The sequence below is a fragment of the Rhinoraja longicauda genome, chromosome 40 (assembly GCF_053455715.1).
Source record: "Rhinoraja longicauda isolate Sanriku21f chromosome 40, sRhiLon1.1, whole genome shotgun sequence".
Classification (NCBI taxonomy): domain Eukaryota; kingdom Metazoa; phylum Chordata; class Chondrichthyes; order Rajiformes; family Arhynchobatidae; genus Rhinoraja; species Rhinoraja longicauda.
In genome coordinates this window covers 1,776,497-1,804,201 of record NC_135992.1, presented here as the reverse complement: position 1 = coordinate 1,804,201, position 27,705 = coordinate 1,776,497, and the positions used below count along the sequence as shown (strand labels likewise).

Sequence of the window (27,705 nt, the reverse complement as noted above, 5' to 3'; positions counted from 1 at the left end):
AATCTATCCATCTCTGCCTTAAAAATATCCATTGACTTGGCCTCCACAGCCGTCTGTGGCAATGAGTTCCACAGATTCACCACCCTCTAACCAAAGAAATTCCTCCTCATCTCCTTTCCAAAGGGACGTCCTTTTATTCTGAGGCTGTGGCCCCTCCCACTAGTGGAAATAGCCTCTCTACATCCACTCTATCCAGCCCTTTAGGTAACCTTTAATGAGGTCCCCCCTCATCCTTCCAGACTCTAGTGAGTACAGGCCCAATGCTATCAAGTGTTCATCATATGTTAACCCACTCATCCTTGGGATCATTCTTGTAAACCTTCTCCAGAGCCACAGATGGCTGTGGAGGCCGTGGTTCGATATTTTCAAGGCGCAGATAGATGGATTATTGATTAGGAAGGGCATCAAGGGTTACGGGGAGAAGGCAGGTGATGGGGCTGAGGAAGAAAGACTGATCATTGTTGAATGGTAGAATAGACCCGATGGGCCGAGTGGCCTAATTCTGCTCCTGTGACTTATAGACAATGGACAATAGACAATAGGTGCAGGTGGAGGCCATTCGGCCCTTCGAGCCAGCACCGCCATTCAATGTGATCATGGCTGATCATTCTCAATCAGTACCCCGTTCCTGCCTTCTCCCCATACCCCCTGACTCCGCTATCCTTAAGAGCTCTATCTAGCTCTCTCTTGAATGCATTAAGAGAATTGGCCTCCACTGCCTTCTGAGGCAGAGAATTCCACAGATTCACAACTCTCTGACTGAAAAAGGTTTTTCCTCATCTCCGTTCTAAATGGCCTACCCCTTATTCTTAAACTGTGGCCCCTGGTTCTGGACTCCCCCAACATTGGGAACATGTTTCCTGCCTCTAACGTGTCCAACCCCTAAATAATTTTATACGTTTCGATAAGACTTATGAACTCGTCTGCCCCCTTTCACTACATGTGTAGGAAGGAACTGCAGATGCTGGTTTAAACCGACGATAGACGCAAAAAGCCGAAGTAACTCAGCGGGACAGGCAACATCTCTGGAGAGAAGGAACGGGTAACGTTTCAGGTCGAGACCCTTCTTCAGACTGAAGATTGGGTCTAAAGAAGGATCTGCACTCGAAACGTCACCCGTTCCTTCTCTCCAGAGATGCTGCCTGTCCCGCTGAGTTACTTCGGCTTTTTGTGCCTACCTTCCCCTTCACTCCATGTGTGGCTCAGCTTGACGTTTCAAACGTTTTGGGGACATTTTAGCAGAGTTAAAGATTGTTTTTTGTTTTTTTAAACATCTCAAAAGTGTTTCCCACTTCCTCGAGGTGGCTGGGCGAAGCATTCGCCAATCACAGTCTCGGCGGGCGCGGTGGGGAAGGAAGGAAGCGTGAATCACTGGCAGAGCGGCTCGGAGGCACGGCTCTCAGCACGCTCCACCACCGCCCGCTCCCCGCTCACGCTCACACCGCCAGAGAGGAATGTGTTCCCCAGGCTCCGTGTTGGACGAGCTGACATTCGACTGCATTCCAGCCGGCTCAGGTAGGATTGCAATGATCAATGAGTGTTATGCTCAGAGGCAACTTAACATGCAGGTTCACCAGGCCAATTCTCGGCATGGCGGGACCGACATATGATGAAAGAATGGGTCAACTGGGCTTGTATTCGCTGGAATTTAGGATGAGAGGGGTTATCTAGATAGAGCTCTTAAGGATAGCGGAGTCAGGGGGTATGGGGAGAAGGCAGGAACGGGGTACTGATTGAGAATGATCAGCCATGATCACATTGAGTGGCGGTGCTGGCTCGAAGGGCCGAATGGCCTCCTCCTGCACCTATTGTCTATTGTCTATTGTCTATCTTATAGAAACATGTAAACATTTTTGAAGGGATTGGACAGGCTAGATGCAGGAACAGTATTACCCAATGTTGGGGGAGTCCAGAACTAGGGGTCACAGTTTCAGAATAAGGGGTAGGCCATTTAGGACTGAGATGAGGAAAAACTTTTTCAGCCAGAGAGTTGTGAATCTGTGGAATTCTCTGCCACAGAGGGCAGTGGATGCTAATTCACTGTATGTTTTCAAGAGAGAGTTAGATTTAGCTCTTGGGGCTAACGGAATCAAGGGATATGGGGTGAAAGCAGGAACGGGGTACTGATTTTGGATGATCACCCCATGATTATATTGAATGGCGATGCTGGCTCGAAGGGCCGAATGGCCTCCTCCTGCACCTAGTTTCTATGTTTCTGTGAGAGTGCGGGCTGATCTCAGTAACATCATGTGCAGGAAGGAACTGCAGATGCTGGTTTACACCGAAGATAGACACAAAATGCTGGAGTAACTCAGCAGGTCAGGCAGCATCTCTGGAGAGAAGGAATGGGTGACGTTTCGGGTCGAGACCCTTCTTCAGACTGATGTCAGGGGAGGGGGCGGGACAGAGATAGAATGTAGTCGGAAACAGTAAGCCTGGTGGGAGAACTGGGAAGGGGAGGGGATGGAGGGAGACGGAAAGCAAGGGCTATTTAAAGTTAGAGAAGTCAATGTTCATACCGCTGGGGTGTAAACTACCCAAGCGAAATATGAGGTGCTGTTCCTCCAATTTGCGCTGGGCCTCACTCTGACAATGGAGGAGGCCCAGGACAGAAAGGTCAGATTGGGAATGGGAGGGGGAGTCGCAGTGCTGAGCCACTGGGAGATCAGGTTGGTTAAGGCGGACTGAGCGGAGGTGTTCAGCGAAACGATCGCCGAGCCTGTGCTTGGTTTCATTGCTCTTGAACATTGACTTCTCTAACTTCAAGTAGCCCTTGCTTTCCCTCTCTCTCCATCCATCCCCCTTTCCCAGTTCTCCCACCAGTCTTACTGCCTCCGACTGCATCCTATCTCTGTCCCGCCCCATCCCCTGACATCAATCTGAAGAAGGGTCTCGACCTGAAACGTCACCCGTTCCTTCTCTCCAGAGATGTCCCCTGCCTGTCCCGCTGAGTTACTCCAGCGTTTTGTGTCTGCCTTCCATAGGTTGTAAGATTGTTTTGGATGGGGAGAGGGCTGGACCTTTGCGGGAAGATGTTCTGTTGGAGTGAGGCAAATCACACTTTGTTGGGCAAGAGCACAAGTGGGTACACGAGGAGAAGTTGTTATTGGGTAAGTCCACACGCCTCACAGCGCCAGAGACCCGGGTTCCATCCCGACTACGGGCGCTGTCTGTACGGAGTTTGCACGTTATCCCCGTGACCTGTGTGGGTTTTCTCCGAGTGTTTAGTTTAGTTTAGAGATACAGCGCAGACACAGGCCCTTCGGCCCACTGAGTCCGTGCCGACCAGCAATCCCCGTATACTAACACTATCCTACACACACTAGGGACAATTTTTACATTTGCCCAGCCAATTAACCTACAAACCTGCACGTCTTTGGAGTGTGGGAGGAGACCGAAGATCTCGGAGAAAACCCCACGCAGGTCACGGGGAGAACGTACAAACTCCGTACAGACGGCGCCCGTAGTCGGGATGGAACCCGGGTCTCCGGCGCTGCATTCGCTGTAAGGCAGCAACTCTACCGCTGCACCACCATGACCGTCCCAGCATGCTCCGGGTTCCTGCCGCTCTCCAAAGACGTACAGGTTTGTAGGTTATTCGATATCACAAAATGCTGGAGCAACTCAGCGGGTCAGGCAGCATCTCTGGAGAGAAGGAACGGGTGACGTTGAGGAGAACGTCTTTAAAGTAGACACACAAAATAGACATAGGTTATTTGGCTTCTGTAAAATTGTAAATTGCCCCTTGTGTGCATGATAGTGTTAGTGTCGATGGTCGGTGCAGACTCGATGGGCCAAAGGTCCTGTTTCTCTGTTGTATCCCTGAAGTCTGTGGCCAGTGGTGTTCCACTGGGACCTGCTGGCATCTCTGTTGCTGGTGAGATATATAAACAACTTGGATGTAAATGCGGTCGGGTTGGTCAGTAGGTTGGCAGATGGCACCAACATTGCTGAGGTTGCGGAACTACAAGGAAAACCATCAAGGTAGACAGTGAGATGTCGACCAGCTCTAGATGCGGGTGTAGAAATGGCAGATGGACTTTACTCTGAGCACATGTGAGGTTGTGCAGTCCCGGTCGAATGTAAGGCTAAAATATACCATTGATGGCATGGCCCTTAAAATCCCACCAACAACACACATGCACACACACACACACACACACACACACACACACACACGCACACACGCACGCACACACGCACACACACACACACACACACACACGCACACACACACACACACGCACACACGCACGCACACACGCACACACACACACAATCTTTCTCACACACACACACAAACACACACACACACACACACACACACACAAACACACACACACACAAACACACACACACACACACACACACACACAAACACAATCTCTCACACACACGCGGATATACACATACAAACGAACACATGCACACACCTCACTGATACACGCACACGGACACATAGACACACACAAACACACACAAGCTCACATGAACATACACAAACACACGAACACACGCATGAACAAACACACGAACACACACATATGACCACACATCCGCGTGCACACACACACACACACACACACACACACACACACACACACACACACACACACACACACACACACACACACACACACACACACACACGCACGCACACACACACACACACACACAATAAACTCACACACACACACACACACACACTCACACACACACACACACACACACACACACACACACACACACACACACACACACACACACACACACACACACACACACACACACACACACACACACACATCTCTGATGAATCATTGCCTGTCTCTCCCCGCAAGGCTGGGTACCATTGATGAGCATCTCCACTGTGTAATGAACAACCCCACACCCTGTAAGAGTGGGCACAGCTGTGGTAGTGGTGGGTGAAAGCTGAGGGAAGGAGTCACAGCAGCCAGACTCTGGGCTGAAGTGAAGTTCAACACAAAAAGCTGGAGTAAGCAGGGTCTCGACCCGAAACGTCACCCATTCCTTCCCTCCAGAGGGGCTGCCAGTCCCTCTGAGTTACTCCAGCTGTCTGTCTTCAGTTTAAACCAACGCCTGCAGTTCCCTGCAACAGGGCTGGGCTGGGGGCACTGAGAGGAGGATGGGGTTGTAGTACCCCACAGCGCGGGTGCATGGTGCAGAGGTGAATGGACATCTGAGCGCAGTGGTTTATTTGTGGCTCAGAGGTGCAATGCCAGCTGAGGAAGTGGTGAGGGGTGAGGTGTGGGGGGAAGTGGTCACCAAAGCTGTAACATGGGTGTTACACGCACTTGTTTACAAGGCAGAGTCACAGCGGGGCTCTGATATCTCCAGCAGAGCCTGTTCCACTGCGTAACATTGCTGGTCTCTCCCACTCATCTAGTTTAGTTTAGTTTAGTTTAGAGATACAGCGTGGAAACAGGCCCTTCGGCCCACCGGGTCCGCGCCGACCAGCGATCCCCGCACACTAACACTATCCTGCACCCACTAGGGACAATGTTTACATTTACCAAGCCAATTAACCTACAAACCTGCACGTCTTTGGAGTGTGGGAGGAAACCGAAGATCTCGGAGAAAACCCACGCAGGTCACGGGGAGAACGTACAAACTCCGTACAGACGGCGCCCGTAGTCGGGATCGAACCCGGGTCTCCGGCACTGTGAGGCAGCAACTCTACCGCTGCGTCGCCGTGACCGCCCGTAATGTTCCTGAAGCCCTCATTCAATTGTGTTGGAAGGAACTGCAGATGTTGGTTTACAACAAAGATAGACACAAAATGCTGGAGTAACTCAGCGGGACAGGCAGCATCTCTGGAGAGAGGGAATGCGTTACATTTTGGGTCGAGATCCTAGACCCAGAAACGTCACCCATTCCTTCTCTCCAGAGATGCTGCCTGACCCGCTGAGTTACTCCAGCATTTTGTGGCCCTCATTCAGTTGTTTGTTGTTCCAAACTTGGCCATTACAACAAGACCATTACAACAAGGTGGCGCAGCGGTAGAGTTGCTGCCTCACAGCGCCAGAGACCCGGGTTTGATCCTGACTACGGGTGCTGTCTGTGTGGAGTTTGTACGTTCTCCCCGTGACTTGCGTGGGTTTTCTCCGGGTGCTTCGGTTTCCTCCCACACTCCAAAGACGTACAGGTTTGTAGGTTTTAATTCACTTCGATAAAAATTGTAAAATTGTCGCCAGTGTGTAAGATAGTGTTAGTGTGCGGGGATCGCTGGTCGGTGCAGACTGCGCTGGATCTCTATGCTAAACTAAACACATTGAATCATGGAAAGGTGCAGCTTGGAAACAGGTCTTTCAGATCCTGCAAACCATCCATCGCCCGTTCACACCGGTTCTACGTTATCCCACTTTCTCGTCCACTCCCCGCACACTAGGGGCAATTTACAGAGGGCCAATTAACCTACAAACCCGCACGTCTTTGGGATGTGGGAGGCGGCACGGTGGCGCAGCGGTAGAGTTGCTGCCTTACAGCGAATGCAGCGCCGGAGACTCAGGTTCAATCCTGACTACAGGTGCCGTCTGTATGGAGTTTGTACGTTCTCCCCGTGACCTGCGTGGGTTTTCTCCGAGATCTTCGGTTTCCTCCCACACTCCAAAGACGTACAGGTATGTAGGTTAATTGACTGGGCAAATGTAAAAATTGTCCCTCGTGTGCGTAGGATAGTGTTAGTGTGCGGGAACCGCTGGACGGCGTGGACTCAGTGGGCCGAAGGGCCTGTTTCCGTGCTGTATCTCTCTCTCTCTCTAAATCTAAATCGAAACCGGAGCACCCGGAGGAAGCCCACGCGGTCACCGAGAGAACGTACAACGTCCGTACAGACAGCACCCGAGGTCAGGATCGGACGTGGGTGTGTGGCGCTGGCTGTGAGGATTTGATTATTTTCGAAGGATTTGTTTGGCGAGGACAAACGAAAGCAGTCAGAATTTGCTTTTTGGACTTCTGTCGGAAAGCAGAGACTCTCTTTGTTGAAAGAGTCCTCTAATTGGGGAGGATTTGTTCGTGTTTTCTGAAAGTCGTAGGAGCGGCAGTGGCTGGCGGAAGGCCAAGTTGCACTTGAACTGGTGGGAGCTGAGTCTAGAGCGGTGTTTGTGGTCTGTAGCATCGGAAAGCTCCCTCCCACACCGACTTTGCCCGGTCCAGGTGTGCCGGGTAAGTACGGCAACAGTGCATTGGATTTTCGTTGAAGCCGGGAGGGCGACCGAGACCTGGGGAAGAAGCCTCCGGAAGCTCCATTTTCTACGACGGGAGGATTGGCACGGACTTTTCCCTATCTTATCAGGAGGAGACTGCTTTCTGGTGCTTTGCCAGGAAAGCCTTCACGACTTTAAACTGCTGCAAATGCGTGGAGGTGCAGCAACAGCAGAAAGACTGCTTTGACTTACAAAAAACGGAGACGTTTTGTTTTGCTCCACGCCCTAAAGATGGCGGCCCCCAAGAATTATGCAGCTGCCGTACAGTCGGCAGTCTCCGTGACTAAGGGCCATGAGTTGTTGGGGCGTATACATGGGGTGAAAGTGACCTTGCAGGGCAACATTACCTTCAAGGCTGTGCTAACCGCGCTGGGGGAGACTGTTGGCAAGAAGGCCATAATGGCAGGCGCGGTGGTCAGTGGGAAGGCTGTTGTCATCCTAAAGACTGAGCAGTCGGTGGCTACCGCATTGGAAAGGGGGATCACGGTGGCTGGGATTTACATGGCGGTGGACCCATGGGGACGGCCCGTGCTGCCGGTCATGCTGTCCAACGTTCCCCCTTATGTTCCGGACGCGCTCCTGCTCCCACATGTAACTAAGCTGGGGGAGGTGCGGTCTGGGCCCACCAAACTGTTGCATAGGTTGGATGATCCCGAAATGCAGCATGTATTAACGTTCAATCGCCGTGTGTACATACAGCTAGCACAGGGGATTGATATGGAGGGGTGTTTTGAGGTTGAATGGGAAGGATTCTGCTATCGCGTGTTTTGGAACACGGGCCAAGCACGCTGCCATGCATGCAAAGAGGTGGGGCATTTCCGCAGGAATTGTCCCAAGCACCAGGCTGCCAGCTCCACCAAGGTGGCCCAGAAAGGCAGTGCTGGCCCATCTGGGGCTGCTGGTTCTACCACGGTGGCCCGTGATGACTTTGTTCCCTTGCCCCCATCCTCCATTCCCCCACCACCCCCATGTCCCGTACCTGTGGCGGGGGATGCCGGTGCAGGGTGGGGGGTGGATGAGGGGCACTGGGAGAGACAGAAGAGTAAGAAAGCTAAAAGGAAGAAGAAGAACGTTCAAGCGGGACGCCAGGCAGAAGGTCACCTTAATGAGGGTCCCCCGGCAGTAGATATTATCGAGCTCGCCTCTGAGCCTGAGGGTCTGAAGGCTGGAGAGGATGAGCAGGTAGATGGCGGGGCGGAGGAACAGGCTTCAGCAATGGAGCTGACTGTACCACCGCACGCTAGTGGTTATAAGAGGAGGAGGCACGGGTCCTCTGACACGGAGAACGGCCCTGAAGGTCAGGGGCGACCTGAAGGGAGGTGTTTCTCCCCTGTTGAGGCAGAGTACCCAGTACATGCTTCCTCTGGGCAGGAGGATGCCTCTGTAGTGCAGGGACCACCTGAGAGTGGTGACACACTACCCCAGGGGGCTGTTCCCCCAGGGATTGCGTCCGCTGGCTTAGAGGGTGACCAGGGGAAGATTGATGGGGGGGACTTGAGTGTGGGGGTGGGTCCCCAGCCCATGCTCCCCATTGAGGCTACGAGTCCTATTGAGGGGTGTGCTGCCCCATCGGCTGAGGGAGCAGGGGAGACTCCGGGAACATCGCCCCCTGAGGGCCAGAGCGAGGTGGTTCCCCTGGTGGTGGGGGACGGGGACTCTCTGGGTGACGGTGCTGGGCCGGGTGCCCTGGGTGCGAAGGAGGACATGGTCGTTTCGGATCGTGTCCTTCGGTCGGACTCCAGACGTACCCTCTCACTGCCCGCCCCGGAGACTTCCTCCAACATCACTGCCCCCAATACGGTTACAGAGGGCGGTAGGGGTGTGCAGGAGCCTGGCCATTTACCAGGCAGCTTGCCACAGTTAGAGGTACCGGTACCTGCCCCCGTCACTGATCCTGGGGGTGGGATGGTGACGGAGGAGGGACCGGGTGATGTGGCCGACCCGCCCACCTCACAGGGAGGGGTGAGCGAGGCGGCTGGGAGTCAGAACTATCCAGACTCGGGCTCAGACATTGAGTGGGAGGAGGAGGGGGACGTGGAGTCCAGCGACAGTGAGTTGATGGACTGTCCCACCCGCAGCCCCGTGTCTCGGCTTGTTGATATCTGGGAACTCCGGAAGTTTCTGAAGGACAGCAGAGGGAAGAGGAATAAGGCAGATCTGGCTGTCGACCTCTGGTCAGACCTGACGGTACCCTTGCAGTCCATTTATGCCATCCTTCAGGAGGAGGGGAACATGGCAGGTGTATTGAAAAATGAGCGGCGCCAGCTCCAAGAGCTTTTTAAGTCCCTAAAGAAAGGGCAGAGGGCTCGGGGAGGCTCCATTCCGTCAAGGGGGGCTGGTAAAAGTTCTAGTGCGCTTTCAAAATGAAGCTCACTATAGCCAGCCTGAATATTAATGGGGCCAGGGAGTCTCTCCGTAGGTTTCATCATCTCTCGGTGCTGAGGGACGGGAGGTACGCGGTGAGCTTCCTGCAGGAAACACACACTGTGACTAGTGACGAGCCCACCTGGCTCCTGGAGTGGGAAGGGGGGGGTCTACATGAGCCATCTCACCTCCATCTCGAGTGGAGTGGCCTTCCTGTTGGCCCCATCTTTCCAGCCGGAGATTGTCAAGGTGCAGGACATTGTACCAGGCCGGTTGTTGTATCTGGCCGTGCGCCTGGATGGCGTGCCGTTACATTTTATTAATGTGTACGCCCCCAAGAGCGGTGCTATGCAGACGCGGTTAACACAAGAAGTGACCGCGCTGTTGAACACCATCGATCGGGGGGAGTGTGTTTTCCTGGGGGGTGATTTTAATTGTACCCTTGAGGCGAGAGATCGCTCTGGCATTCAGCGCGATCCGGCAGCGGTCAAGACATTAAGGGAGTTAGTGGATTCTTTTGAGCTAGTAGATGCTTGGAGGAATTTCCATCCCAACTCCGGCGCCTTCTCATACAGGTTTAAGGGGGGTGGTTCCCGTATTGACCGTGTATATGTGTCTAAGGCTTATGTGTCCTGTGTCTCGGCAGCCTCCATGCGGTTGGAGCCGTGCTCGGACCACTGCCTGGTGCGAGTGGACTTTATCCCGATGCGTACACGGGCAGGGTCCACGTACTGGCACTTCAACAACCGGCTGCTGGAGGAGCGCCGGTTCCGGGACTCATTCAAGCAGTTCTGGGCGGAGTGGAGGGAAAGGCAGGGGCGTTTCCCTTCCCTAAGGCAGTGGTGGGATGTAGGGAAGGCTTACGTCCGTCTGTTTTGCCAGGACTACACGAGGGGGTCGACCAAGGGGCGGGACTCCGAGATCGGACGGCTTGAGAGAGAGTTGCTCGACTCGGAGTCTCGCCTGGGTCAGACGGAGGGGGACTCGTGTGAGTGGGAGGAGTACCAGGAGAAGAAAGGGGCACTGAGGGACTTGCAGCTGAGGAGGTCCCGGGGCGCGTATGTGAGGTCGCGAGTCCAGATGTTGCACGATCTGGACCGCGCCTCCCCCTTTTTCTTCTCCCTGGAGAAGTGCCGAGGTGCCCGCAGGCAGTTTGTCGAGTTGCTTGTGGACGATGGCTCCTCCGTCACGGATCCGGAGAGGATCGGTGCCTCAGTTTGGTCGTTCTATGACACTCTGTTCTCCGAGGGAACATCTAGTGAGGAGGCACAAGGGGTGCTGTGGGAGGGCTTACCCGTAGTGTGCAGGGAGGTGGCTGAGCGCCTCGATGATCCCCTAACTCTGGAGGAGTTGACTGGTGCCCTGCACCATCTCAGTAGGGGCAAGTCTCCGGGGCTGGATGGGCTGACTGTGGAGTTTCTTCGAGCCTTCTGGGGTGTCCTGGGGGGCGACTATGTGAAGGTGTTGGGGGAGAGCCTGGCGACCGGGGAGATGCCCTTCTCATGGCGCAGGGCAGTCGTCGTCCTGCTACCCAAGAAGGGCGATCTCCGCCTCTTGAAGAACTGGCGCCCGGTCTCTCTTCTCAGTACGGGTTACAAAGTCTTTGCACGGGCATTGGCCAATCGCCTGGGGCCCATGCTGTCCCATGTGATCCACCCTGACCAGTCCTACACAGTCCCGGGCCGGTCCATCCAGGACAATATCCATCTGGTCCGGGACCTGATCCATCTGTGCCAGAGGGCTGGTCAGTCAGTTGCCTTTCTCTCCCTTGACCAGGAGAAAGTGTTTGACCGGGTGGGACACGACTACCTTCTCGGGACTCTGCGGGCGTTTGGATTCGGACCCCATTTTGTGGCCCGGGTCCGGCTCCTATACGCTGCCGCAGAGTGCCTGGTCAAGGTCAATGGCTCTTTGTTGGCTCCCATTCACTTTGGGAGGGGGGTTCGTCAGGGATGCCCCATGTCCGGCCAGCTTTATTCCCTCTGTGTGGAGCCATTCCTGTGCCTCCTACGGAGGCGGCTGGCAGGTATGGATTTGCCGGGGCCGGGGGTGGAGGTGGTTCTCTCGGCCTACGCCGACGATGTGTTACTAATGTTCACCGACCCGGTTGACCTGCGGAGGATGCGTGAGTGCCAGCGGGTGTTCTCAGCCGCATCCTCCGCCAGGATCAACTGGGGGAAGTGTGCTGGGCTCTTGGTGGGTCAGTGGCAGGTAGACTCCCTGCCGGAGGAGATGGCAGTTTTTGCGTGGAGCACCACGCACCTCCTCTATCTGGGGATCTACCTGAGTCCCACTGAGGGGGCTTGGCAGGCGAATTGGCAGGAGTTGGAGGCGAAGGTGGTCGCCCGTGTGGGGCGCTGGTCAGGCCTCCTTGGTGTGTTATCATATCGGGGTAGGGCTTTGGTCATAAACCAGCTGGTGGCCTCTCTGCTGTGGTACCGGCTGGCCACTCTGGTCCCGTCCTCTCGTTTCATCGCCATGATACAGAGGAGGTTAGTTAACTTCTTCTGGGGTGAGAGGAACCACTGGGTCTCTGCTGGGGTTCTGAGTCTCCCGTTGGAGGAGGGCGGTCAGGCGCTGGTCTGCGTCCGCACTCAGGTGGCAGCCCTCCGACTCAGGACCTTGCGGAGGTACGTGTACTCCGAGTGCCCTCCCAGATGGCACTCGCTGGCCACGTACTTTTTCTGCCAGGGGCGCTGCCTCCAGGAGGGATCACGGCTCCCGGTAGCGGGCATGAGTCAGCGCGCTAGGCGGGAGTTGCCTGGTTTTTACCGTGATCTCCTGAGAGCCAGGAATTTGGTCACCTTCAGCCAGGGCGCTGCTCCTCAGGGGGAGGGGGGTGCTGTGGTTGTGAGGGGGGCCGGTCCTCACCCTGTCACGGTGGGTGTCGAGGAGAGGCGTGTGCGTGGAGCGATTCCGACTGGGCTTACCCCCGCTCCGTCGGAATTGCTCATTGGGCCCACGGCACGGGTCCCTTCCCGAGAGCCGGCCCCACGCAATATGAGCCGCCTTTCCCAGATGCCCAGCGTGCCGTTCCGTGACGCGGAGAGGCGCGTTTTGTACAGGCTGCTCCTGCACACTCTCCACTTCCTCGCTCTCGTCTTCCGTCCGGACACGCCCTGGCGGTCCGTGTTACCACCTGACGGCGGGAGCGGTCCCCAGTGGAGGTCTCTCTATAAGGGGGTCCTCCCGCTTTACATCGGGGACCTGGGGTGGAGAGTGTTGCATAAGGCTATAGCCTGTAACAGGTACTTGAGCCGGTTCACGGTCTCGTCTGCCGCCTGTCACTTCTGCGGTGAGGAGGAGACCGTGTACCATTTGTATACAGAGTGCGTGAGGTTACAGCCCCTGTTCCAGTATCTGAAGGGGCTGCTCCTCAAGTTCTGGCTCCATTTTAGCCCTACGCTTTTAATTTTTGGGCACCCGGTACAGAGGGGGGAGGGTCAGGAGGGAGGAGGGGGTCTCCCTGTCGGTCTGCTCCTGGGCCTGGCCAAGATGGCCATCCGCAGGTCCAGGCAGCGGGCAGTCGACGGCCTCACAGAAGTCGGCTGCCTACCCCTGTTCCGGGCTTACGTCCGTGCCCGCGTGTCCCTGGAGAGGGAACACGCGGTGTCCACGGGGACTCTGGAGGCCTTCCGGGAACGCTGGTCGCCGCGGGGGGTTGAATGTATTGTTGACAGAGATGGCGGGATTTTAATGTGATAATTGTTTAATTTGTAAACTGCCGATACAGGCGGCTTTTGTTTGATCACATTTTGCATAGTATGTTTGTATGTTTTTCTTTGGAATAAAACTTTTATATATTAAAAAAAAAAAGAGGTCAGGATTGAACCCGGGTCTCTGACGCTGGGAGGCAGCAGCTCTACCTGCTGCGCCACCGTGCCGCCATCCCGCTGGGTAACCTTGCCCTTTCTTCCCTCTGTAAGCTGGAGGTCAAGTCAAGTCAATTTTATTTGTGTAGCACATTTAAAAACAACCCACGTTGACCAAAGTGCTGTACATCAGTTCAGGTACTAAGAAACGAACATACAATGGCACACAAACATAACAGCACATACATAAACAGTTCACAGCGCCCCCTCAGAGGGCCTCAAACGCTAGGGAGTAGAAATAGGTTTTGAGCCTGGACTTAAAGGAGTGGATGGAGGGGGCAGTTCTGATGGGGAGAGGGATGCTGTTCCACAGTCTAGGAGCTGCAACCGCAAAAGCGCGGTCACCCCTGAGCTTAAGCCTAGACCGTGGGATAGTGAGTAGCCCCAAGTCGGCCGACCTGAGGGACCTGGAGATAGAATGGTGGGTTAGAAGATTTTTGATGTGAGGGGGGGGTGGGCAAGCCCGTTTAGGGCTTTGTATGTGAATAGGAGGAGCTTGACGTTGATTCTGTACTGTACTGGGAGCCAGTGGAGAGAGGCCAGAATCGGGGTGTTGTGAGCTCACTCTCACCAGATGCCATTCGACTCTAAGCTGTGCCTCAATCACTGGAATTCTCTCCCCTGTTTTCACATCCTTCTAGGCCTCTCCCCTTCCAATGTCTGCAATCTCCTCCAGTCCTACCACCATCCACAATAGTTGATACTTTAGTTTAGTTTAGTTTAGAGATACAGTGTGGAAACAGGCCCTTCGGCCCACCGAGTCCGCACCGACCAGCGATCCCCGCACACTAACACTATCTTACACACGCTAGGGACAATTTTACATTTATACTAAGCCAATTAAACTAAAAAACCTGTGGGAGTGTGAGAATAAACGGGATATACTGGTGAAAACCCACGCAGGTCACGGGGAGAACGTATAAACAAGCACCTCTAGTCGGGATCGAACCCGGGACTCTGGCGCTGTGAGGCAGCAGCTCGACCCGCTGCGCCACCAATTTGTGCCTTTTTTCTGCCTTTCTTGAATGATCTTCATCTGTCTCCCCTCCTGCAATGATCTCCTGAAGACACTTTTTTGCTATTGAGGGCGTGCAGCGTAGGTTCACCAGGTTAATTCCCGGAATGGCGGGACTGTCGTATGTTGAAAGACTGGAGCGACTGGGCTTGTATACACTGGATGAGAGGGGATCTTATCGAAACCTATAAGATTATTAAGGGATTGGACACACTAGAGATAGGAAATATGTTCCCAATGTTGGGGGAGTCCAGAACCAGGGGCCACAGTTTAAGAATAAGGGGTAGGCCATTTAGAATGGAGATGAGGAAAAACATTTTCAGTCAGAGAGTTGTGAATCTGTGGAATTCTCTGCCTCAGAAGGCAGTGGCGGACAATTCTCTGAATGCATTCAAGAGAGAGCTAGATAGAGCTCAATGATAGCGGAGTCAAGGGATATGGGGAGAAGGCAGGAACGGGGTACTGATTGTGGATGATCAGCCATGATCACGGTGAATGGCGGTGCTGGCACGAAGGGCAGAATGGCCTCCTCCTGCACCTATTGTCTATTGTCTGTTGCTGGAATATAATCACTGCCCCATTCCTTATGTAGCTCAATGTCAGGTAACCTTGCATCCCCCTCTCTCTCCGTCCCTACCCAATCTTAGGTGTCGTTTTTCTTGATAACTCTCTTGTGGGGACCCACAGGATAGCTCACTATTGATCGGAGAGACATCAGTGCAGATTGTTATTGCTGTCTCATTGATAGCGCTTTGGGGGGAGGGGGGTGGGGTGGAGGGCGAGGGGGGGTGATGTAGACAGGGATATCCCAAGTTAGCTAGGCACTTCATAATTTTATACACCTCAGTGGCATCTCCCCTCAGTCTCTTCTGTTCTAAAAAAAGCCACTGCACCCTAGCCAACATATCCCCATAGCTAATCTTTCCCTTTCCAGGCAATGTACCCTCTCTGGGACAGTCGTATCTTCCCTTTAATGTGCGGTCCAGAAATGTCAACAAATGTAGAATAATATTGAAGATAGACACAAAATGCTGGAGTAACTCAGCAGGTCAGGCAGCATCTCTGGAGAGAAGGAATGGGTGACGTTTCGGGTCGAGACCCTTCTTCAGACTGAGGTCAGGGGACAGGAGGTCTGGGCGGGACAAAGATAGAATGTAGTCGGAGACTGTAAGACTGGTGGGAGAACTGGGAAGAGGGAGGGGATGGAGGGAGAGGGAATGTAAAGGCTAGTTGAAGTTAGAGAAGTCCATTTTTTATACCTTTGGGGTGTAAACTACCCAAGCAAAATATGAGATGCTGTTCCTCCAATTTGCGCTGGGCCTCACTCTGACAATGGAGGAGGCCCAGGACAGAAAGGTCAGACTGGGAGTGGGAGGGGGAGTCGGAGTGCTGAGCCACCGGGAGATCAGGTAGGTTAATGCTTGTATTCACTGGAGTTTAGAAGGATGAGAGGGGATCTTATAGAGACATATAAAATTATAAAAGGACTGGACGAGCTAGATGCAGGGAAAATGTTCCCAATGTTGGGGGAGTCCAGAACCAGGGGCCACAGTCTTAGAATAAAGGGGAGGCCATTTAAAACTGAGGTGAGAAGGAACTTTTTCACCCAGAGAGTTGTGAATTTGTGGAATTATCTGCCACAGAGGGCAGTGGAGGTCAATTCACTGGATGGATTTAAGAGAGAGTTAGATAGAGCTCTAGGGGCTAGTGGAATCAAGGGATATGGGGAGAGGTTGGGCACAGGTTACTGATAGTGGATGATCAGCCATGATCACAAGGAATGGCGGTGCTGGCTCGAAGGGCCGAATGGCCTCCTCCTGCACCCATTGTCTATGTTTCTATGTTTCTAAGACGGACTGAGCGGAGGTGTTCAGCGAAATGATCGCCGAGCCTGCGCTTGGTCTCGCCGATGTACAGGAGATAGAATAATATTGAGGCTGCAAAACTTGCTGGAGTTTAGAAGGATGAGGGGGACCTCATTGAAATTTACCGAATAGTGAGCGGCCTGGATAGAGTGGATGTGGAGAGGATGTTTCCACTGGTGGGAGAGTCTAGGACCAGAGGGCACAGCCTCAGAATCAAAGGGCGCTCTTTTAGAAAGGAGGTGAGGAGGAACCTCTTAGTCAGAGGGTGGTGAATCTGTGCCACAGATTAATCATTGCCACAGGGGGCTGTTGAGGCCAAGTCAGTGGATATTTTTAAGGCAGAGGGGGTAGACAAATTATTGATTAGAATGGGTGTCAAGGGTTATGGGACAAAGGCAGGAAAATGGGATTAGGAGGCAGAGATCAGCCACGATTGAATAGCTCAGTAGACTCGATGGGCCGAATGGCCTAATTCTACTCCTATGACTTGTGACCTTGTGAACATCTATACAGCAAGGCTCGTAAACTCGGGCATTTACATCAGACCGGAGAAAATTAACCGAATATCTGATGGTGAGATATTGATGTGGCACGGTGGCGCAGCGGTAGAGTTGCCGCCTCACAGCGCCAGAGGCCTCAGTTCGATCCTGACTACGGGTGCTGTCTGTACGGAGTTTGTACGTTCTCCCTGTGACTGCGTGGGTTTTCTCCGAGATCTTCGGTTTCCTCCCACACTCCAAAGACGTGCGCGTTTGCAGGTTTAGATTTTTTTAGATTTAGAGATACAGTGCGGAAACAGGCCCTTCGGCCCACCGGGTCCGCACCGCCCAGCGATCCCCGCACATTAACACTATCCTACACTCACTAGGGACAATTTTTACATTTGCCCAGCCAATTAACCTACAAACCTGTACGTCTTTGGAGTGTGGGAGGAAACCGAAGATCTCGGAGAAAACCCACGCAGGTCACGGGGAGAACGTACAAACTCCGTACAGACGGCGCCCGTAGTCAGGATCGAACCCGGGTCTCCGGCGCTGCATTCGCTGTAAGGCGGCAACTCTACCGCTGCGCCACCATTAACTGGCTTTGGTAAGGTTGTAAATTGTCCCTAGTGTGTATAGGATTATGGGAGTGTGCGGGGTGATCACTGGTTGGCGTGGAGTCGGTGGATCGAAGGGCCCGTTTCTGTGCTGCACCTCTAATGTCTGACAGTATCCACAGTTAAAGACTGCTTTGAGAGCCTATAAGAGGGATATAATTATGTCTGCTAGTTGGTTAACGACTAAACGCAGCTTCAGGATTTGCAACCAGGGCAAAACGAGATCTTAAAAGAAATCTGAGATTTATTCCTGATCATTAAAGTCAATTATTCCCTCTTAAAATGACTGTTTTGGATCCATTAAAGTTGATGTATTTGAACCAGTTCTTAGAGCACAATCTGCTTGGTGGAAACTCCCTTTCCATGACAACTCGATAAGTATCTGAATGGAAAGGAACATCTTCAGTATTTTAGACACACAATGCTGGAGTAACTCAGCGGGACAGGCAGCATACTGGAGAGAAGGAATGGGTGACGTTTCGGGTCAAGACCCTTCTTCAGACTGTTTTGTTGACTAAAGTGGCCTTGTTGAGTCTCATTGTAACTCGTTTTCACCGAGCCAACAGCCAACAATGGCCTGTTTCCTTTATCATAGAAACATAGAAACATAGACAATAGGTGCAGGAGGAGGCCATTCGGCCCTTCGAGCCAGCATCGCCATTCATTGTGATCATGGCTGATCATCCACAATCAGTAACCTGTGCCCAACTTCTCCCCATATCCCTTGATTCCACTAGCCCCAGAGCTCTATCTAACTCTCTCTTAAATTCATCCAGTGAATTGGCCTCCACTGCCCTTTGTGGCTGAGAATTCCACAAATTCACAACTCTCTGCGTGAAAATGTTTCTTCTTACCTCAGTTTTAAATGGCCTCCCCTTTATTCTAAGACTGTGGCCCCTGGTTCTGGACTCCCCCAACATTGGGAACATTTTTCCTGCATCTAGCTTGTCCAGTCCTTTTATAATTTTATATGTCTCTATAAGATCCCCTCTCATCCTTCTAAACTCCAGTGAATACAAGCCTAGTTTTTAAAATATTTCCTCATATGACAGTCCCGCCATCCCAGGGATCAATCTCGTGAACCTACTCTGCACTGCCTCAATTACAAGGATGTCCTTCCTCAAATTAGGAGACCAAAACTGTACACAATACTCCAGATGTGGTCTTACCAGGGCCCTGTACAACTGCAGAAGAACCTCTTTACTCCTATACTGAAATCCTCTTGTTATGAAGGCCAACATGCCATTAGCTTTCTTCACTGCCTGCTGTACCTGCACGCCAACTTTCAGTGACTGGTGTACAAGGACACCCAGGTCTTGCTGCACTTCCCCCTTACCTAACCTGACACCTTTGAGGTAATAATCTGCCTCCTTGTTTTTGGCGCCAAAGTGGATAACCTCACATTTATCTATATTATACTGCATCTGCCACGCATCTGCCCACTCACTCAACTTGTCCAGGTCACCCTGCAACCTCCTAACATCCTCTACACAGTTCATACTGCCACCCTGCTTTGTGTCATCCGCAAACTTGCTAGTGTTACTTCTACTTCCTTCATCCAAATCATTAATATATATGGTAAACAGTTGGGGCCCCAACACCGAGCCTTGCGGCACTCCACTCACCACTGCCTGCCATTCTGAAAAGGACCCGTTTACTCCTACTCTTTGCTTCCTGTCTGCCAACCAATTTTCTATCCATGTCAACACCCTACCCACAATACCATGTGCTCTAATTTTGCTCACCAATCTCCTGTGTGGGACCTTATCAAAGGCTTTCTGAAAGTCTAGATACACTACATCCACTAGCTCCCCTTCATCCATTTTACTTGTCACATCCTCAAAAACTTCCAGAAGATTAGTCAAGCATGATTTCCCTTTCATAAATCCATGCTGACTTGGACTTATCCTTTTACTGCTATCCAAATGCACCGTTATAACCTCTTTAATAATTGACTCCAGCATCTTCCCCACCACCAATGTCAGGCTAACTGGTCTGTAATTCCCCCTTTTCTTTCTCGCTCCTTTCTTGAAAAGTGGGATAACATTAGCTATCCTCCAATCCACAGGAACTGATCCTGAATCTATTGAACAATGGAAAATAATCATCAATGCATCTACTATTTCTAGAGCCACCTCCCTGAGTACCCTGGGATGCAGACCATCAGGCCCTGGGGATTTATCAGCCTTCAGTCCCATCAGTCTACCCAATACTATTTCTTGCCCAATGCAAATTTCTTTTAGTTCCTTCAGTTCCTCTTTTCAGAAATGAAAATACTAAAGGTGTAAGAAGAGCCCTAGCGAGACCACACCTGGAGTACTGTGTGCAGTTTTGGTTTCTAAATTTGAGGAAGGATATTCTTGCTATTGAGGGCGTGCAGCGTAGGTTTACCAGGTTAATTCCCGGAATGGCGGGACTGTCATATGTTGAAAGACTGGAGCGACTAGGCTTGTATACACTGGAATTTAGAAGGATGAGAGGGGATCTTATCTAAACATATAAGATTATTAAGGGGTTGGACACGTTAGAGGCAGGAAACATGTTCCCAATGTTGGGGGAGTCCAGAACAAGGGGCCACAGTTTAAGAATAAGGGGTAGGCCATTTAGAACGGAGATGAGGAAAAACTTTTTCAGTCAGAGAGTTGTAAATCTGTGGAATTCTCTGCCTCAGAAGGTGGTGGAGGCCAATTCTCTGAATGCATTCAAGAGAGAGCTAGATAGAGCTCTTAAGGATAGCGGAGTCAGGGGGTATGGGGAGAAGGCAGGAACGGGGTACTGATTGAGAATGATCAGCCATGATCACATTGAATGGTGGTGCTGGCTCGAAGGGCCGAATGGCCTCCTCCTGCACCTGTTGTCTATTGTCTATTGAATTGCAGATGCTGGTTTAAACTGAAGGTCGACACAAAATGCCGGTGTCACTCAGCGGGTGAGGCAGCATCTCTGGAGAGAAGGGATGGGTGACGTTTCGTGTCGAGATGCTTCTTCAGACTGAGAGTCAGGGGAAAGGGAAACGAGAGGTATAGACGGTGATGTAGAGGGATATAGAACAAGTGAATGAAAGATTTACGCACAAAATGTAACCAGGATAAAGGAAACGGGCCATTGTTCGCTGTGGGCTCGGAGACAAGGAGTTACAGACTGAACAAGACCACCTTGAAGCTGGTACGGCTAGGGTGGGGGAGGGGGATGCAATTGCAAGTCCAACTCCCAGTACAAAATCCTCCTCATGACCTACAAAGCCCTCCACAACCTGGCCCCATCCTACCTGACCGACCTCCTCCACAGACACACTCCCACCTGCACCCTCCGCTCTGCTGCTGCCAATCTCCTGTCCCCCCACATCCGGACCAAACTCAGATCCTGGGGGGACAGGGCTTTCTCCATCGCTGCTCCCACCCTATGGAACTCACTACCCCAAACCGTCAGAGACTCCTCCTCACTCACCACATTCAAAACATCACTGAAGTCTCACCTGTTAAGCACTGCCTTCAACCACTGACCGTCACCTCACCTTATTCATCCTTTTCTGTTCGTGTATTTATTTATCTTTATGTTAGATCTAATATGTAAAGCGTCTTTGGGTTTCTAGAAAAGCGCTATATAAATATAATGCATTATTATTATTATTATTATTATTATTATTATTATTATTATTATTATTATTATTATTATTATTATTATTATTATTATTATTATTATTATTATTATTATTATTATTATTATTATTATTATTACTCTCGTTCGGTTGTGTTTCTACAGATTCAGACGTCAGCACAAAGGTACTGATTGAAAGTGTGACGTTGAAGCCAGTTGTGGGCGTGAAGGTTTGCGGTGCCTGGATTGCTCTGATCTCCGTGACCGCAGCGGTGTTGGTCGCAGCGGTGATGATTGTCGTGGTCATCTCAGTGTACTTGCAGAAGCGTAAGTCAGCCTCACAGAGAGGTAAGAGGAGCGATCCATCCCCTGATTAAACAGGCTGCTCGTTCCAACATCATCTATTGCATCCGCTGTTCCAGGTGTCGGCTTCTCTACATCGGCGAGACCAAGCGCAGGCTCGGCCATCGTTTGGCTCAACAGTCCGTCTCAACCAACCTGATCTCCCGGTGGCTCAGCACTTCAACTCCCCCTCCCACTCCCAGTCTGACCTTTCTGTCCTGGGCCTCCTCCATTGTCAGAGTGAGGCCCAGCGCTAATTGGAGGAACGGCACCTCATATTTCGCTTGGGCAGCTTTCACCCCAGCGGTATGAACATTGACTTGTCTAACTTCAAGTAGTCCCTCCATCCCCTCCCCCTTGCCAGTTCTCCCACCAGGCTTCCTGTCTCCGACTACACCCTATCTTTGTCCCGCCCCCTCCCCTGACATCAGTCTGAAGAAGGGTCTCGACCCGAAACGTCACCCATTCCTTCTCTCCCGAGATGCTGCCTGACCTGCTGAGTTGCTCCAGCATTGTGTGTCTACCTTCGACAACAGATGCTCGCGTTCGCCAACTCCAATGGGATCCCACCACGAGCCACATCATCCCATCTCCACCACGGAGATGTCCTCATTCTTTAGGGAACGTGGTCCCATCACAGATGAGACCCTCGCTCGTGTGTCCTCGGTACCCCACAGCTCCTCCCTTGCTCCCCCTCCCCCTAGTTCCAACAGAGACAGAGTCCCCCTAGTCCTCAACTTCCACCCCATCAGCCATCACACACAACACATAATCCTCCGACCTTTCCGCCACCTCCAATGGAATCCCACCACTAGCCGCATCTTCCCATTTCCACCCCTTTCCACCTACCGCAGAGACCGTTCCCTCCGCAACTCTCTGGTCAACTCATCCCTTTCCACCCAAACCACCCCCTCCCCAGGTACTTTTTCCTGCAACTGCAGACAATAGACAATAGACAATAGGTGCAGGAGGAGGCCATTCGGCCCTTCGAGCCAGCACCGCCATTCAATGTGATCATAGCTGATCATTCTCAATCAGTACCCCGTTCCTGCCTTCTCCCCATAACCCCCTGACTCCGCTATCCTTAAGAGCTCTATCTAGCTCTCTCTTGAATGCATTCAGAGAATTGGCCTCCACTGCCTTCTGAGGCAGAGAATTTCACAGATTTACAACTCTCTGACTGAATTTTTTTTTCCTCATCTCCGTTCTAAATGGCCTACCCCTTATTCTTAAACTGTGGCCCCTGGTTCTGGACTCCCCCAACATTGAGAACATGTTTCCTGCCTCTAACGTGTCCAACCCCTTAATAATCTTATACGTTTCGATAAGATCTCCTCTCATCCTTCTAAATTTCAGTGTATACAAGCCTAGTCGCTCCAGTCTTTCAACATACGACAGTCCCGCCATTCCGGGAATTAACCTAGTAAACCTACGATGCAACACCTGTCCCTGTACCTCCTCCCTCGACTCTGTCCAGGGACCCCGACAGTCCTTTCAGGTGAGGCAGAGGTTCACTTGCACCTCCTCCAACCTCATCTATTGTATCCGTTGTTCAAGATGTGGACACTTATACATCGGTGAGACCAAACGTAGACCGGGCGATCGTTTTGCTCAACGCCTTCGCTCAGCCCGCCTGAACCTTCCTGATCTCCCGGTTGCCGAACATTTTAACTCCCCTTCCCATTCCCCATGGTCTTTTCTGTCCTGTGCCTCCTCCATTGTCAGAGTGAGGATAACGCAAATTGGAGAAACAGGGCCTCATATTTCGTTTGGGCAGCTTACAGGCCAGCGGTATGAATGTGATTTCTCTAACTTCAAGTAACCCCTGCATCCCCTCTCTCTCCGTCCCTCCCCCACCCAAGTGTTTCAATGTCGTCCTGGTGAGTCTCATTGTCTGTAACTTATTTTCACCTAGCTCACAGCTAACAATGACCTGTTTCCTTGATCATCGTTATTTTTTTACCTACATTTCATTCACTTGTTCTCTAATTCTCTCTACATCACCATCTATACCTTTCGTTTCCCTTTCCCCCGACTCTCAGTCTGAAGAAGGGTCTCGATCTGAAACGTCACCTATTTCTTTTCCCCAGAGATGCTGCCCGACCCGCTGAGCGACTCCAGCTTTTTATGTGTAGCTCACGTTTCCCCTCTATTTGTTGAGGCTTGGAGATGGGGAACGGGACTGATGCTGAGGCCTACTCTTGCGGGCAAGTTTTGTACAGAATGTGGTGGGTGCCTGGAACGTGATGCCAGGGGTGGTGGTGGAGGCAGGAATGGTTGTGGTATTTAAAAGGCTTTTGGAGGGGTTTGGATTATTGTGCAGGTACATAAGGGATGGCCTGGCATCATGTTCAGCACAGGTACTGCGGGCCAAAGGGTCTGTTCTGGTGCTGTACCATTCTAAGTTCTGTAAAACAGACAAAAGAGAACATGCTGGAGGAACTCAGTGGGTCAGGCAGTATCTGTGGAGGGAAATGGTCAATGGACCCTTGGTCAGACTGACTGCAATCGAGAGATTCTCCCAACCAGAACCACTGCCAGTCCATTCCCTCCACAGATGCTGCCTGACTCATTGAGTTCTTCCAGCACTTTGCGTTTTGATTGCATCTGCAAGTCCTTGTGTCTTCATCATAGCGGATCTGTTGTTCCATGAGTAGGAAGGAACTGTAGATGCTGATTTACACTGAAGATAGACACAAAACACTGGAGTAAAGGCCCTGTCCCAGTGAGGCGTTTTTTTAGGCGACTGCCGGCGACTGTCATAGTCGTAGCAGGTCGCCGAAAAACAGGCGACTGGACCCTCCCCCCCACGACAATGTCTACGACAAGCTACAACAACCCACCACCTAGTCGACGTCAAGCTACGGCAAGCTACCGACAACCATCGACCCAATCGTCACAAGTAGGACGTCCACCTACGACCGCACCTACCACAACCTACCACCACAGAGGCAACAACCTACCACAACCTACGTCCACCCGCGACAAGCTACGACAAGCTACGACCCTAAGGACTGAAGACAACTGAAGACAATTCCCGTTCCACCCACTTTCCCTGTAAAAGGGGGTGTACGGTCGGGTTTCCGATCGTTCTGCATCGTGACTATTTGAAAGTGAAGCCGTGAGAAACTACTCTGAAATACAATAACTTCATACATCAACTTTCCCTCAAAATGTCAAGAATTTCCTTTATTGATATTCAAACAACATTTTTCAAAAGTTTGATAAGAACATACAACAGTGCACACAAAAATATTGTAATAAACTTCAATAAATTTAAATAAACTTCAAACTTTAAAATTCAAACTTTAAACAGAATACAAGTGCAAAAACATACAAAACCCAACATCATTTATGGACACATTACACTGATGGAAGATCTGATCAAGTCCACGCTTGGAATTCGCTGAAGTCAGCACTGGGGACAACCTACGTCACCTGGCGAAAACATACATCACCTGGTGACAACCTGGTGACAACCTACATCACCTGGCGACAACCTGGTGACAACCTACATCACCTGGTTACAACCTACATCACCTGGCGACAATCTACATCACCTGGTTACAACCTACATCACCTGGTTACAACCTACATCACCTGGCGACAACCTACATCACCTGGCGACAACCTACATCACCTGGCGACAACCTACATCACCTGGTTACAACCTACATCACCTGGCGACAACCTACATCACCTGGCGACAACCTACGACAGCGCCCACGTCAGGAGATGTCAAGCTACGCTCATTGGCGTCAAACCAACAGTCGCCGAAAATTTTCAAGCCTTCACAAAATCCAGCGACGACCAGAAAAATGCTCCGACTGTTTGGAGATGACTCACGACCGTGCCCGCGACACCCCGCCGACCGTGTGGTGACGGCCTAGTCACCTGTAGTCACCTAAAGAAATCGCCGAACTGGGACAGGGGCTTAACTCAGCGGGTCAGGCAGCATCTCTGGAGAAAAAGGATGAGTGACGTTTCAGATCGAGACCCTTCTTCAGACAGAGAGTCAGGCGAAGAGGGACGTTTCAGATCGAGACCCTTCTTCAGACAGAGAGTCAGGCGAAGAGGGAAACTGCAGTATTTTCTGCTTCCATGATCTGGCTGAGAAGATCAGTTGACTTTAGTGCTGTGCTAAGTGAATTTAGTGTACTTACTGAATAGTGAGCGGCCTGGATAGAGTGGACGTGAAGAGAATGTTTCCACCAGTGGGAGAGTCTAGGACCAGAGGGCACAGCCTCAGAATAAAAGGACGTTTCTTTAGGAAGGAGATGAGGAGGAATTTATTGAGTCAGAGGGTGGTGAATTTGTGGAATTCATTGCCACAGACGGCTGTGGAGGCCAAGCCAGTGGATGTTTTTAAGGCAGAGATTGAGAGGTTTTTGATTAGTGTGGATGTCAGGGGTTATGGGGAGAAGGCAGGAGAATGGGGTCGAGAGGGAAAGATAAATCAGCCCTGATTGAATGGCGGAGTAGACTCGACGGGCCGAATGGCCTAATTCTGCTCCATGAACTTATAAATGATTGAAAGCTAAGTTGTCCTGAAGATACAATAAGATAGACACAAGAGGCGGGACCATCTATGGATAAAATGAGTAGGTGACATTTCGGTTCGAGACCCTTCTTCAGACTGAGAGTCGGGGGAATGGGAAACGAGAGATATAGACAATAGACAATAGACAATAGGTGCAGGAGGAGGCCATTCGGCCCTTCGAGCCAGCACCACCATTCAATGTGATCATGGCTGATCATTCTCAATCAGTACCCCGTTCCTGTCTTCTCCCCATACCCCCTGACTCCGCTATCCTTAAGAGCTCTATCTAGCTCTCTCTTGAATGCATTCAGAGAATTGGCCTCCACTGCCTTCTGAGGCAGAGAATTCCACAGATTCACAACTCTCTGACTGAAAAAGTTTTTCCTCATCTCCGTTCTAAATGGCCTACCCCTTATTCTTAAACTGTGGCCCCTTGTTCTGGACTCCCCCAACATTGGGAACATGTTTCCTGCCTCTAACGTGTCCAACCCCTTAATAATCTTATACGTTTCGATAAGATCTCCTCTCATCCTTCTAAATTCCAGTGTATACAAGCCTAGTCGCTCCAGTCTTTCAACATATGACAAGTCCCGCCATTCCGGGAATTAACCTAGTGAACCTTCTCTGCACGCCCTCAATAGCAACAATATCCTTCCTCAAATTTGGAGACCAAAACTGCACACAGTTCACAGTATAGATGGTGATATAGTGAGATACAGAATGAATGAGAGATAAAGGAAACGGGCCATTGGTAGCTGTGGCCTAGGTGAACCAAGTAGCCAATGAACCATGAAGCAAGTAGCCCTCATCTAAAGAGAGAACTATGAGTGGTGAGAGGATTGGAAAGGATCGCTCACAAGAATTCAAAAAGGAAACATAGGTTTAAAGTGAAGGGGGATAGATGCATAGAATCTCTTGCCCAGAGTAGGAGAATTGAGGACCAGAGGACATAGGTTCAAGGTGAAGGGGAAAAGATTTAATAGGAATCTGAGTGGTAACTTTTTCACACTTGTATGGGACAAGCTGCCAGAGGAGGGCTGGGACTATTCCAACGTTTAAGAAGCAGTTAGGCAGGTATATGGATAGGACAGGTTTGGAGAAATATGGACCAAATGTGGGCAAATGGGGCTAGTGTAGCTGGGACATTGTTGATGCAAGTTGGGATGAAGGGCCTGTTTCCACACTGCATCAATCTCTGCCGATGACTCTAAACACTCGTATCTTCAGAAGGTTTTCCCTGGAGCACCTACTTTCTCTGTTTCTCAGATCCGCAGTATTCCTGGCTGCCGGCTCTTTGCTCTCCTCCCCCCTTCTCTATGTGCCGCTACAAAAGCATTTCTGTCGTCGACTTCTTCCTTTGTTGCTCCGTGCACTGTGTGGCAGCGGCCTACATTCTGTGCTCAGCTCCCCAGAGTGGGAGATTAAAGATGTTTACAACATCTTCATCACCTACATTTCTCGCAGCACCAGTTTGCTGCTGAACTTTCTTTCTACTTGAGAAAATAGTTTGGGGCAACAATGTCTAAAACTGGAAAATGTTGTCCCTGGTTTATCGCCAAGCGTTAAGGTGTCAGGGGTTACGGGGAGAAGGCAGGAGAGTGGGGTTAAGAGGGAGAGATAGATCAGCCATGATTCAATGGTGGTGTAGACTCGATGGGCTGAATGGCCTAATTCTGCTCCTATCACTTATGACATGACCTTAAGCGGGGTGACACGGTGGCACAGCAGTAGAGTTGCCGCCTCACAGCGCCAGAGACACGGGTTTGATCCTGACTACGGGCGCTG

The 27,705-nt window shown here is 51.4% G+C and overlaps 1 protein-coding gene across 1 annotated transcript in view; it reads left to right on the top strand.

Annotated features, from left to right (window-relative positions):
• The first annotated feature begins 1,207 nt into the window (after window positions 1-1,207).
• Window positions 1,208-27,705, top strand: part of LOC144611485 (uncharacterized) — a 32,109-nt gene continuing 5,611 nt past the window's right edge. Inside the window, exons 1-2 of the mRNA XM_078430613.1 lie at window positions 1,208-1,515; window positions 21,204-21,386. Of these exons, the coding sequence (XP_078286739.1) occupies window positions 1,455-1,515; window positions 21,204-21,386 (244 nt within the window). The 5' untranslated portion in view covers window positions 1,208-1,454. The remainder of the gene's footprint in view (window positions 1,516-21,203; window positions 21,387-27,705) is intronic.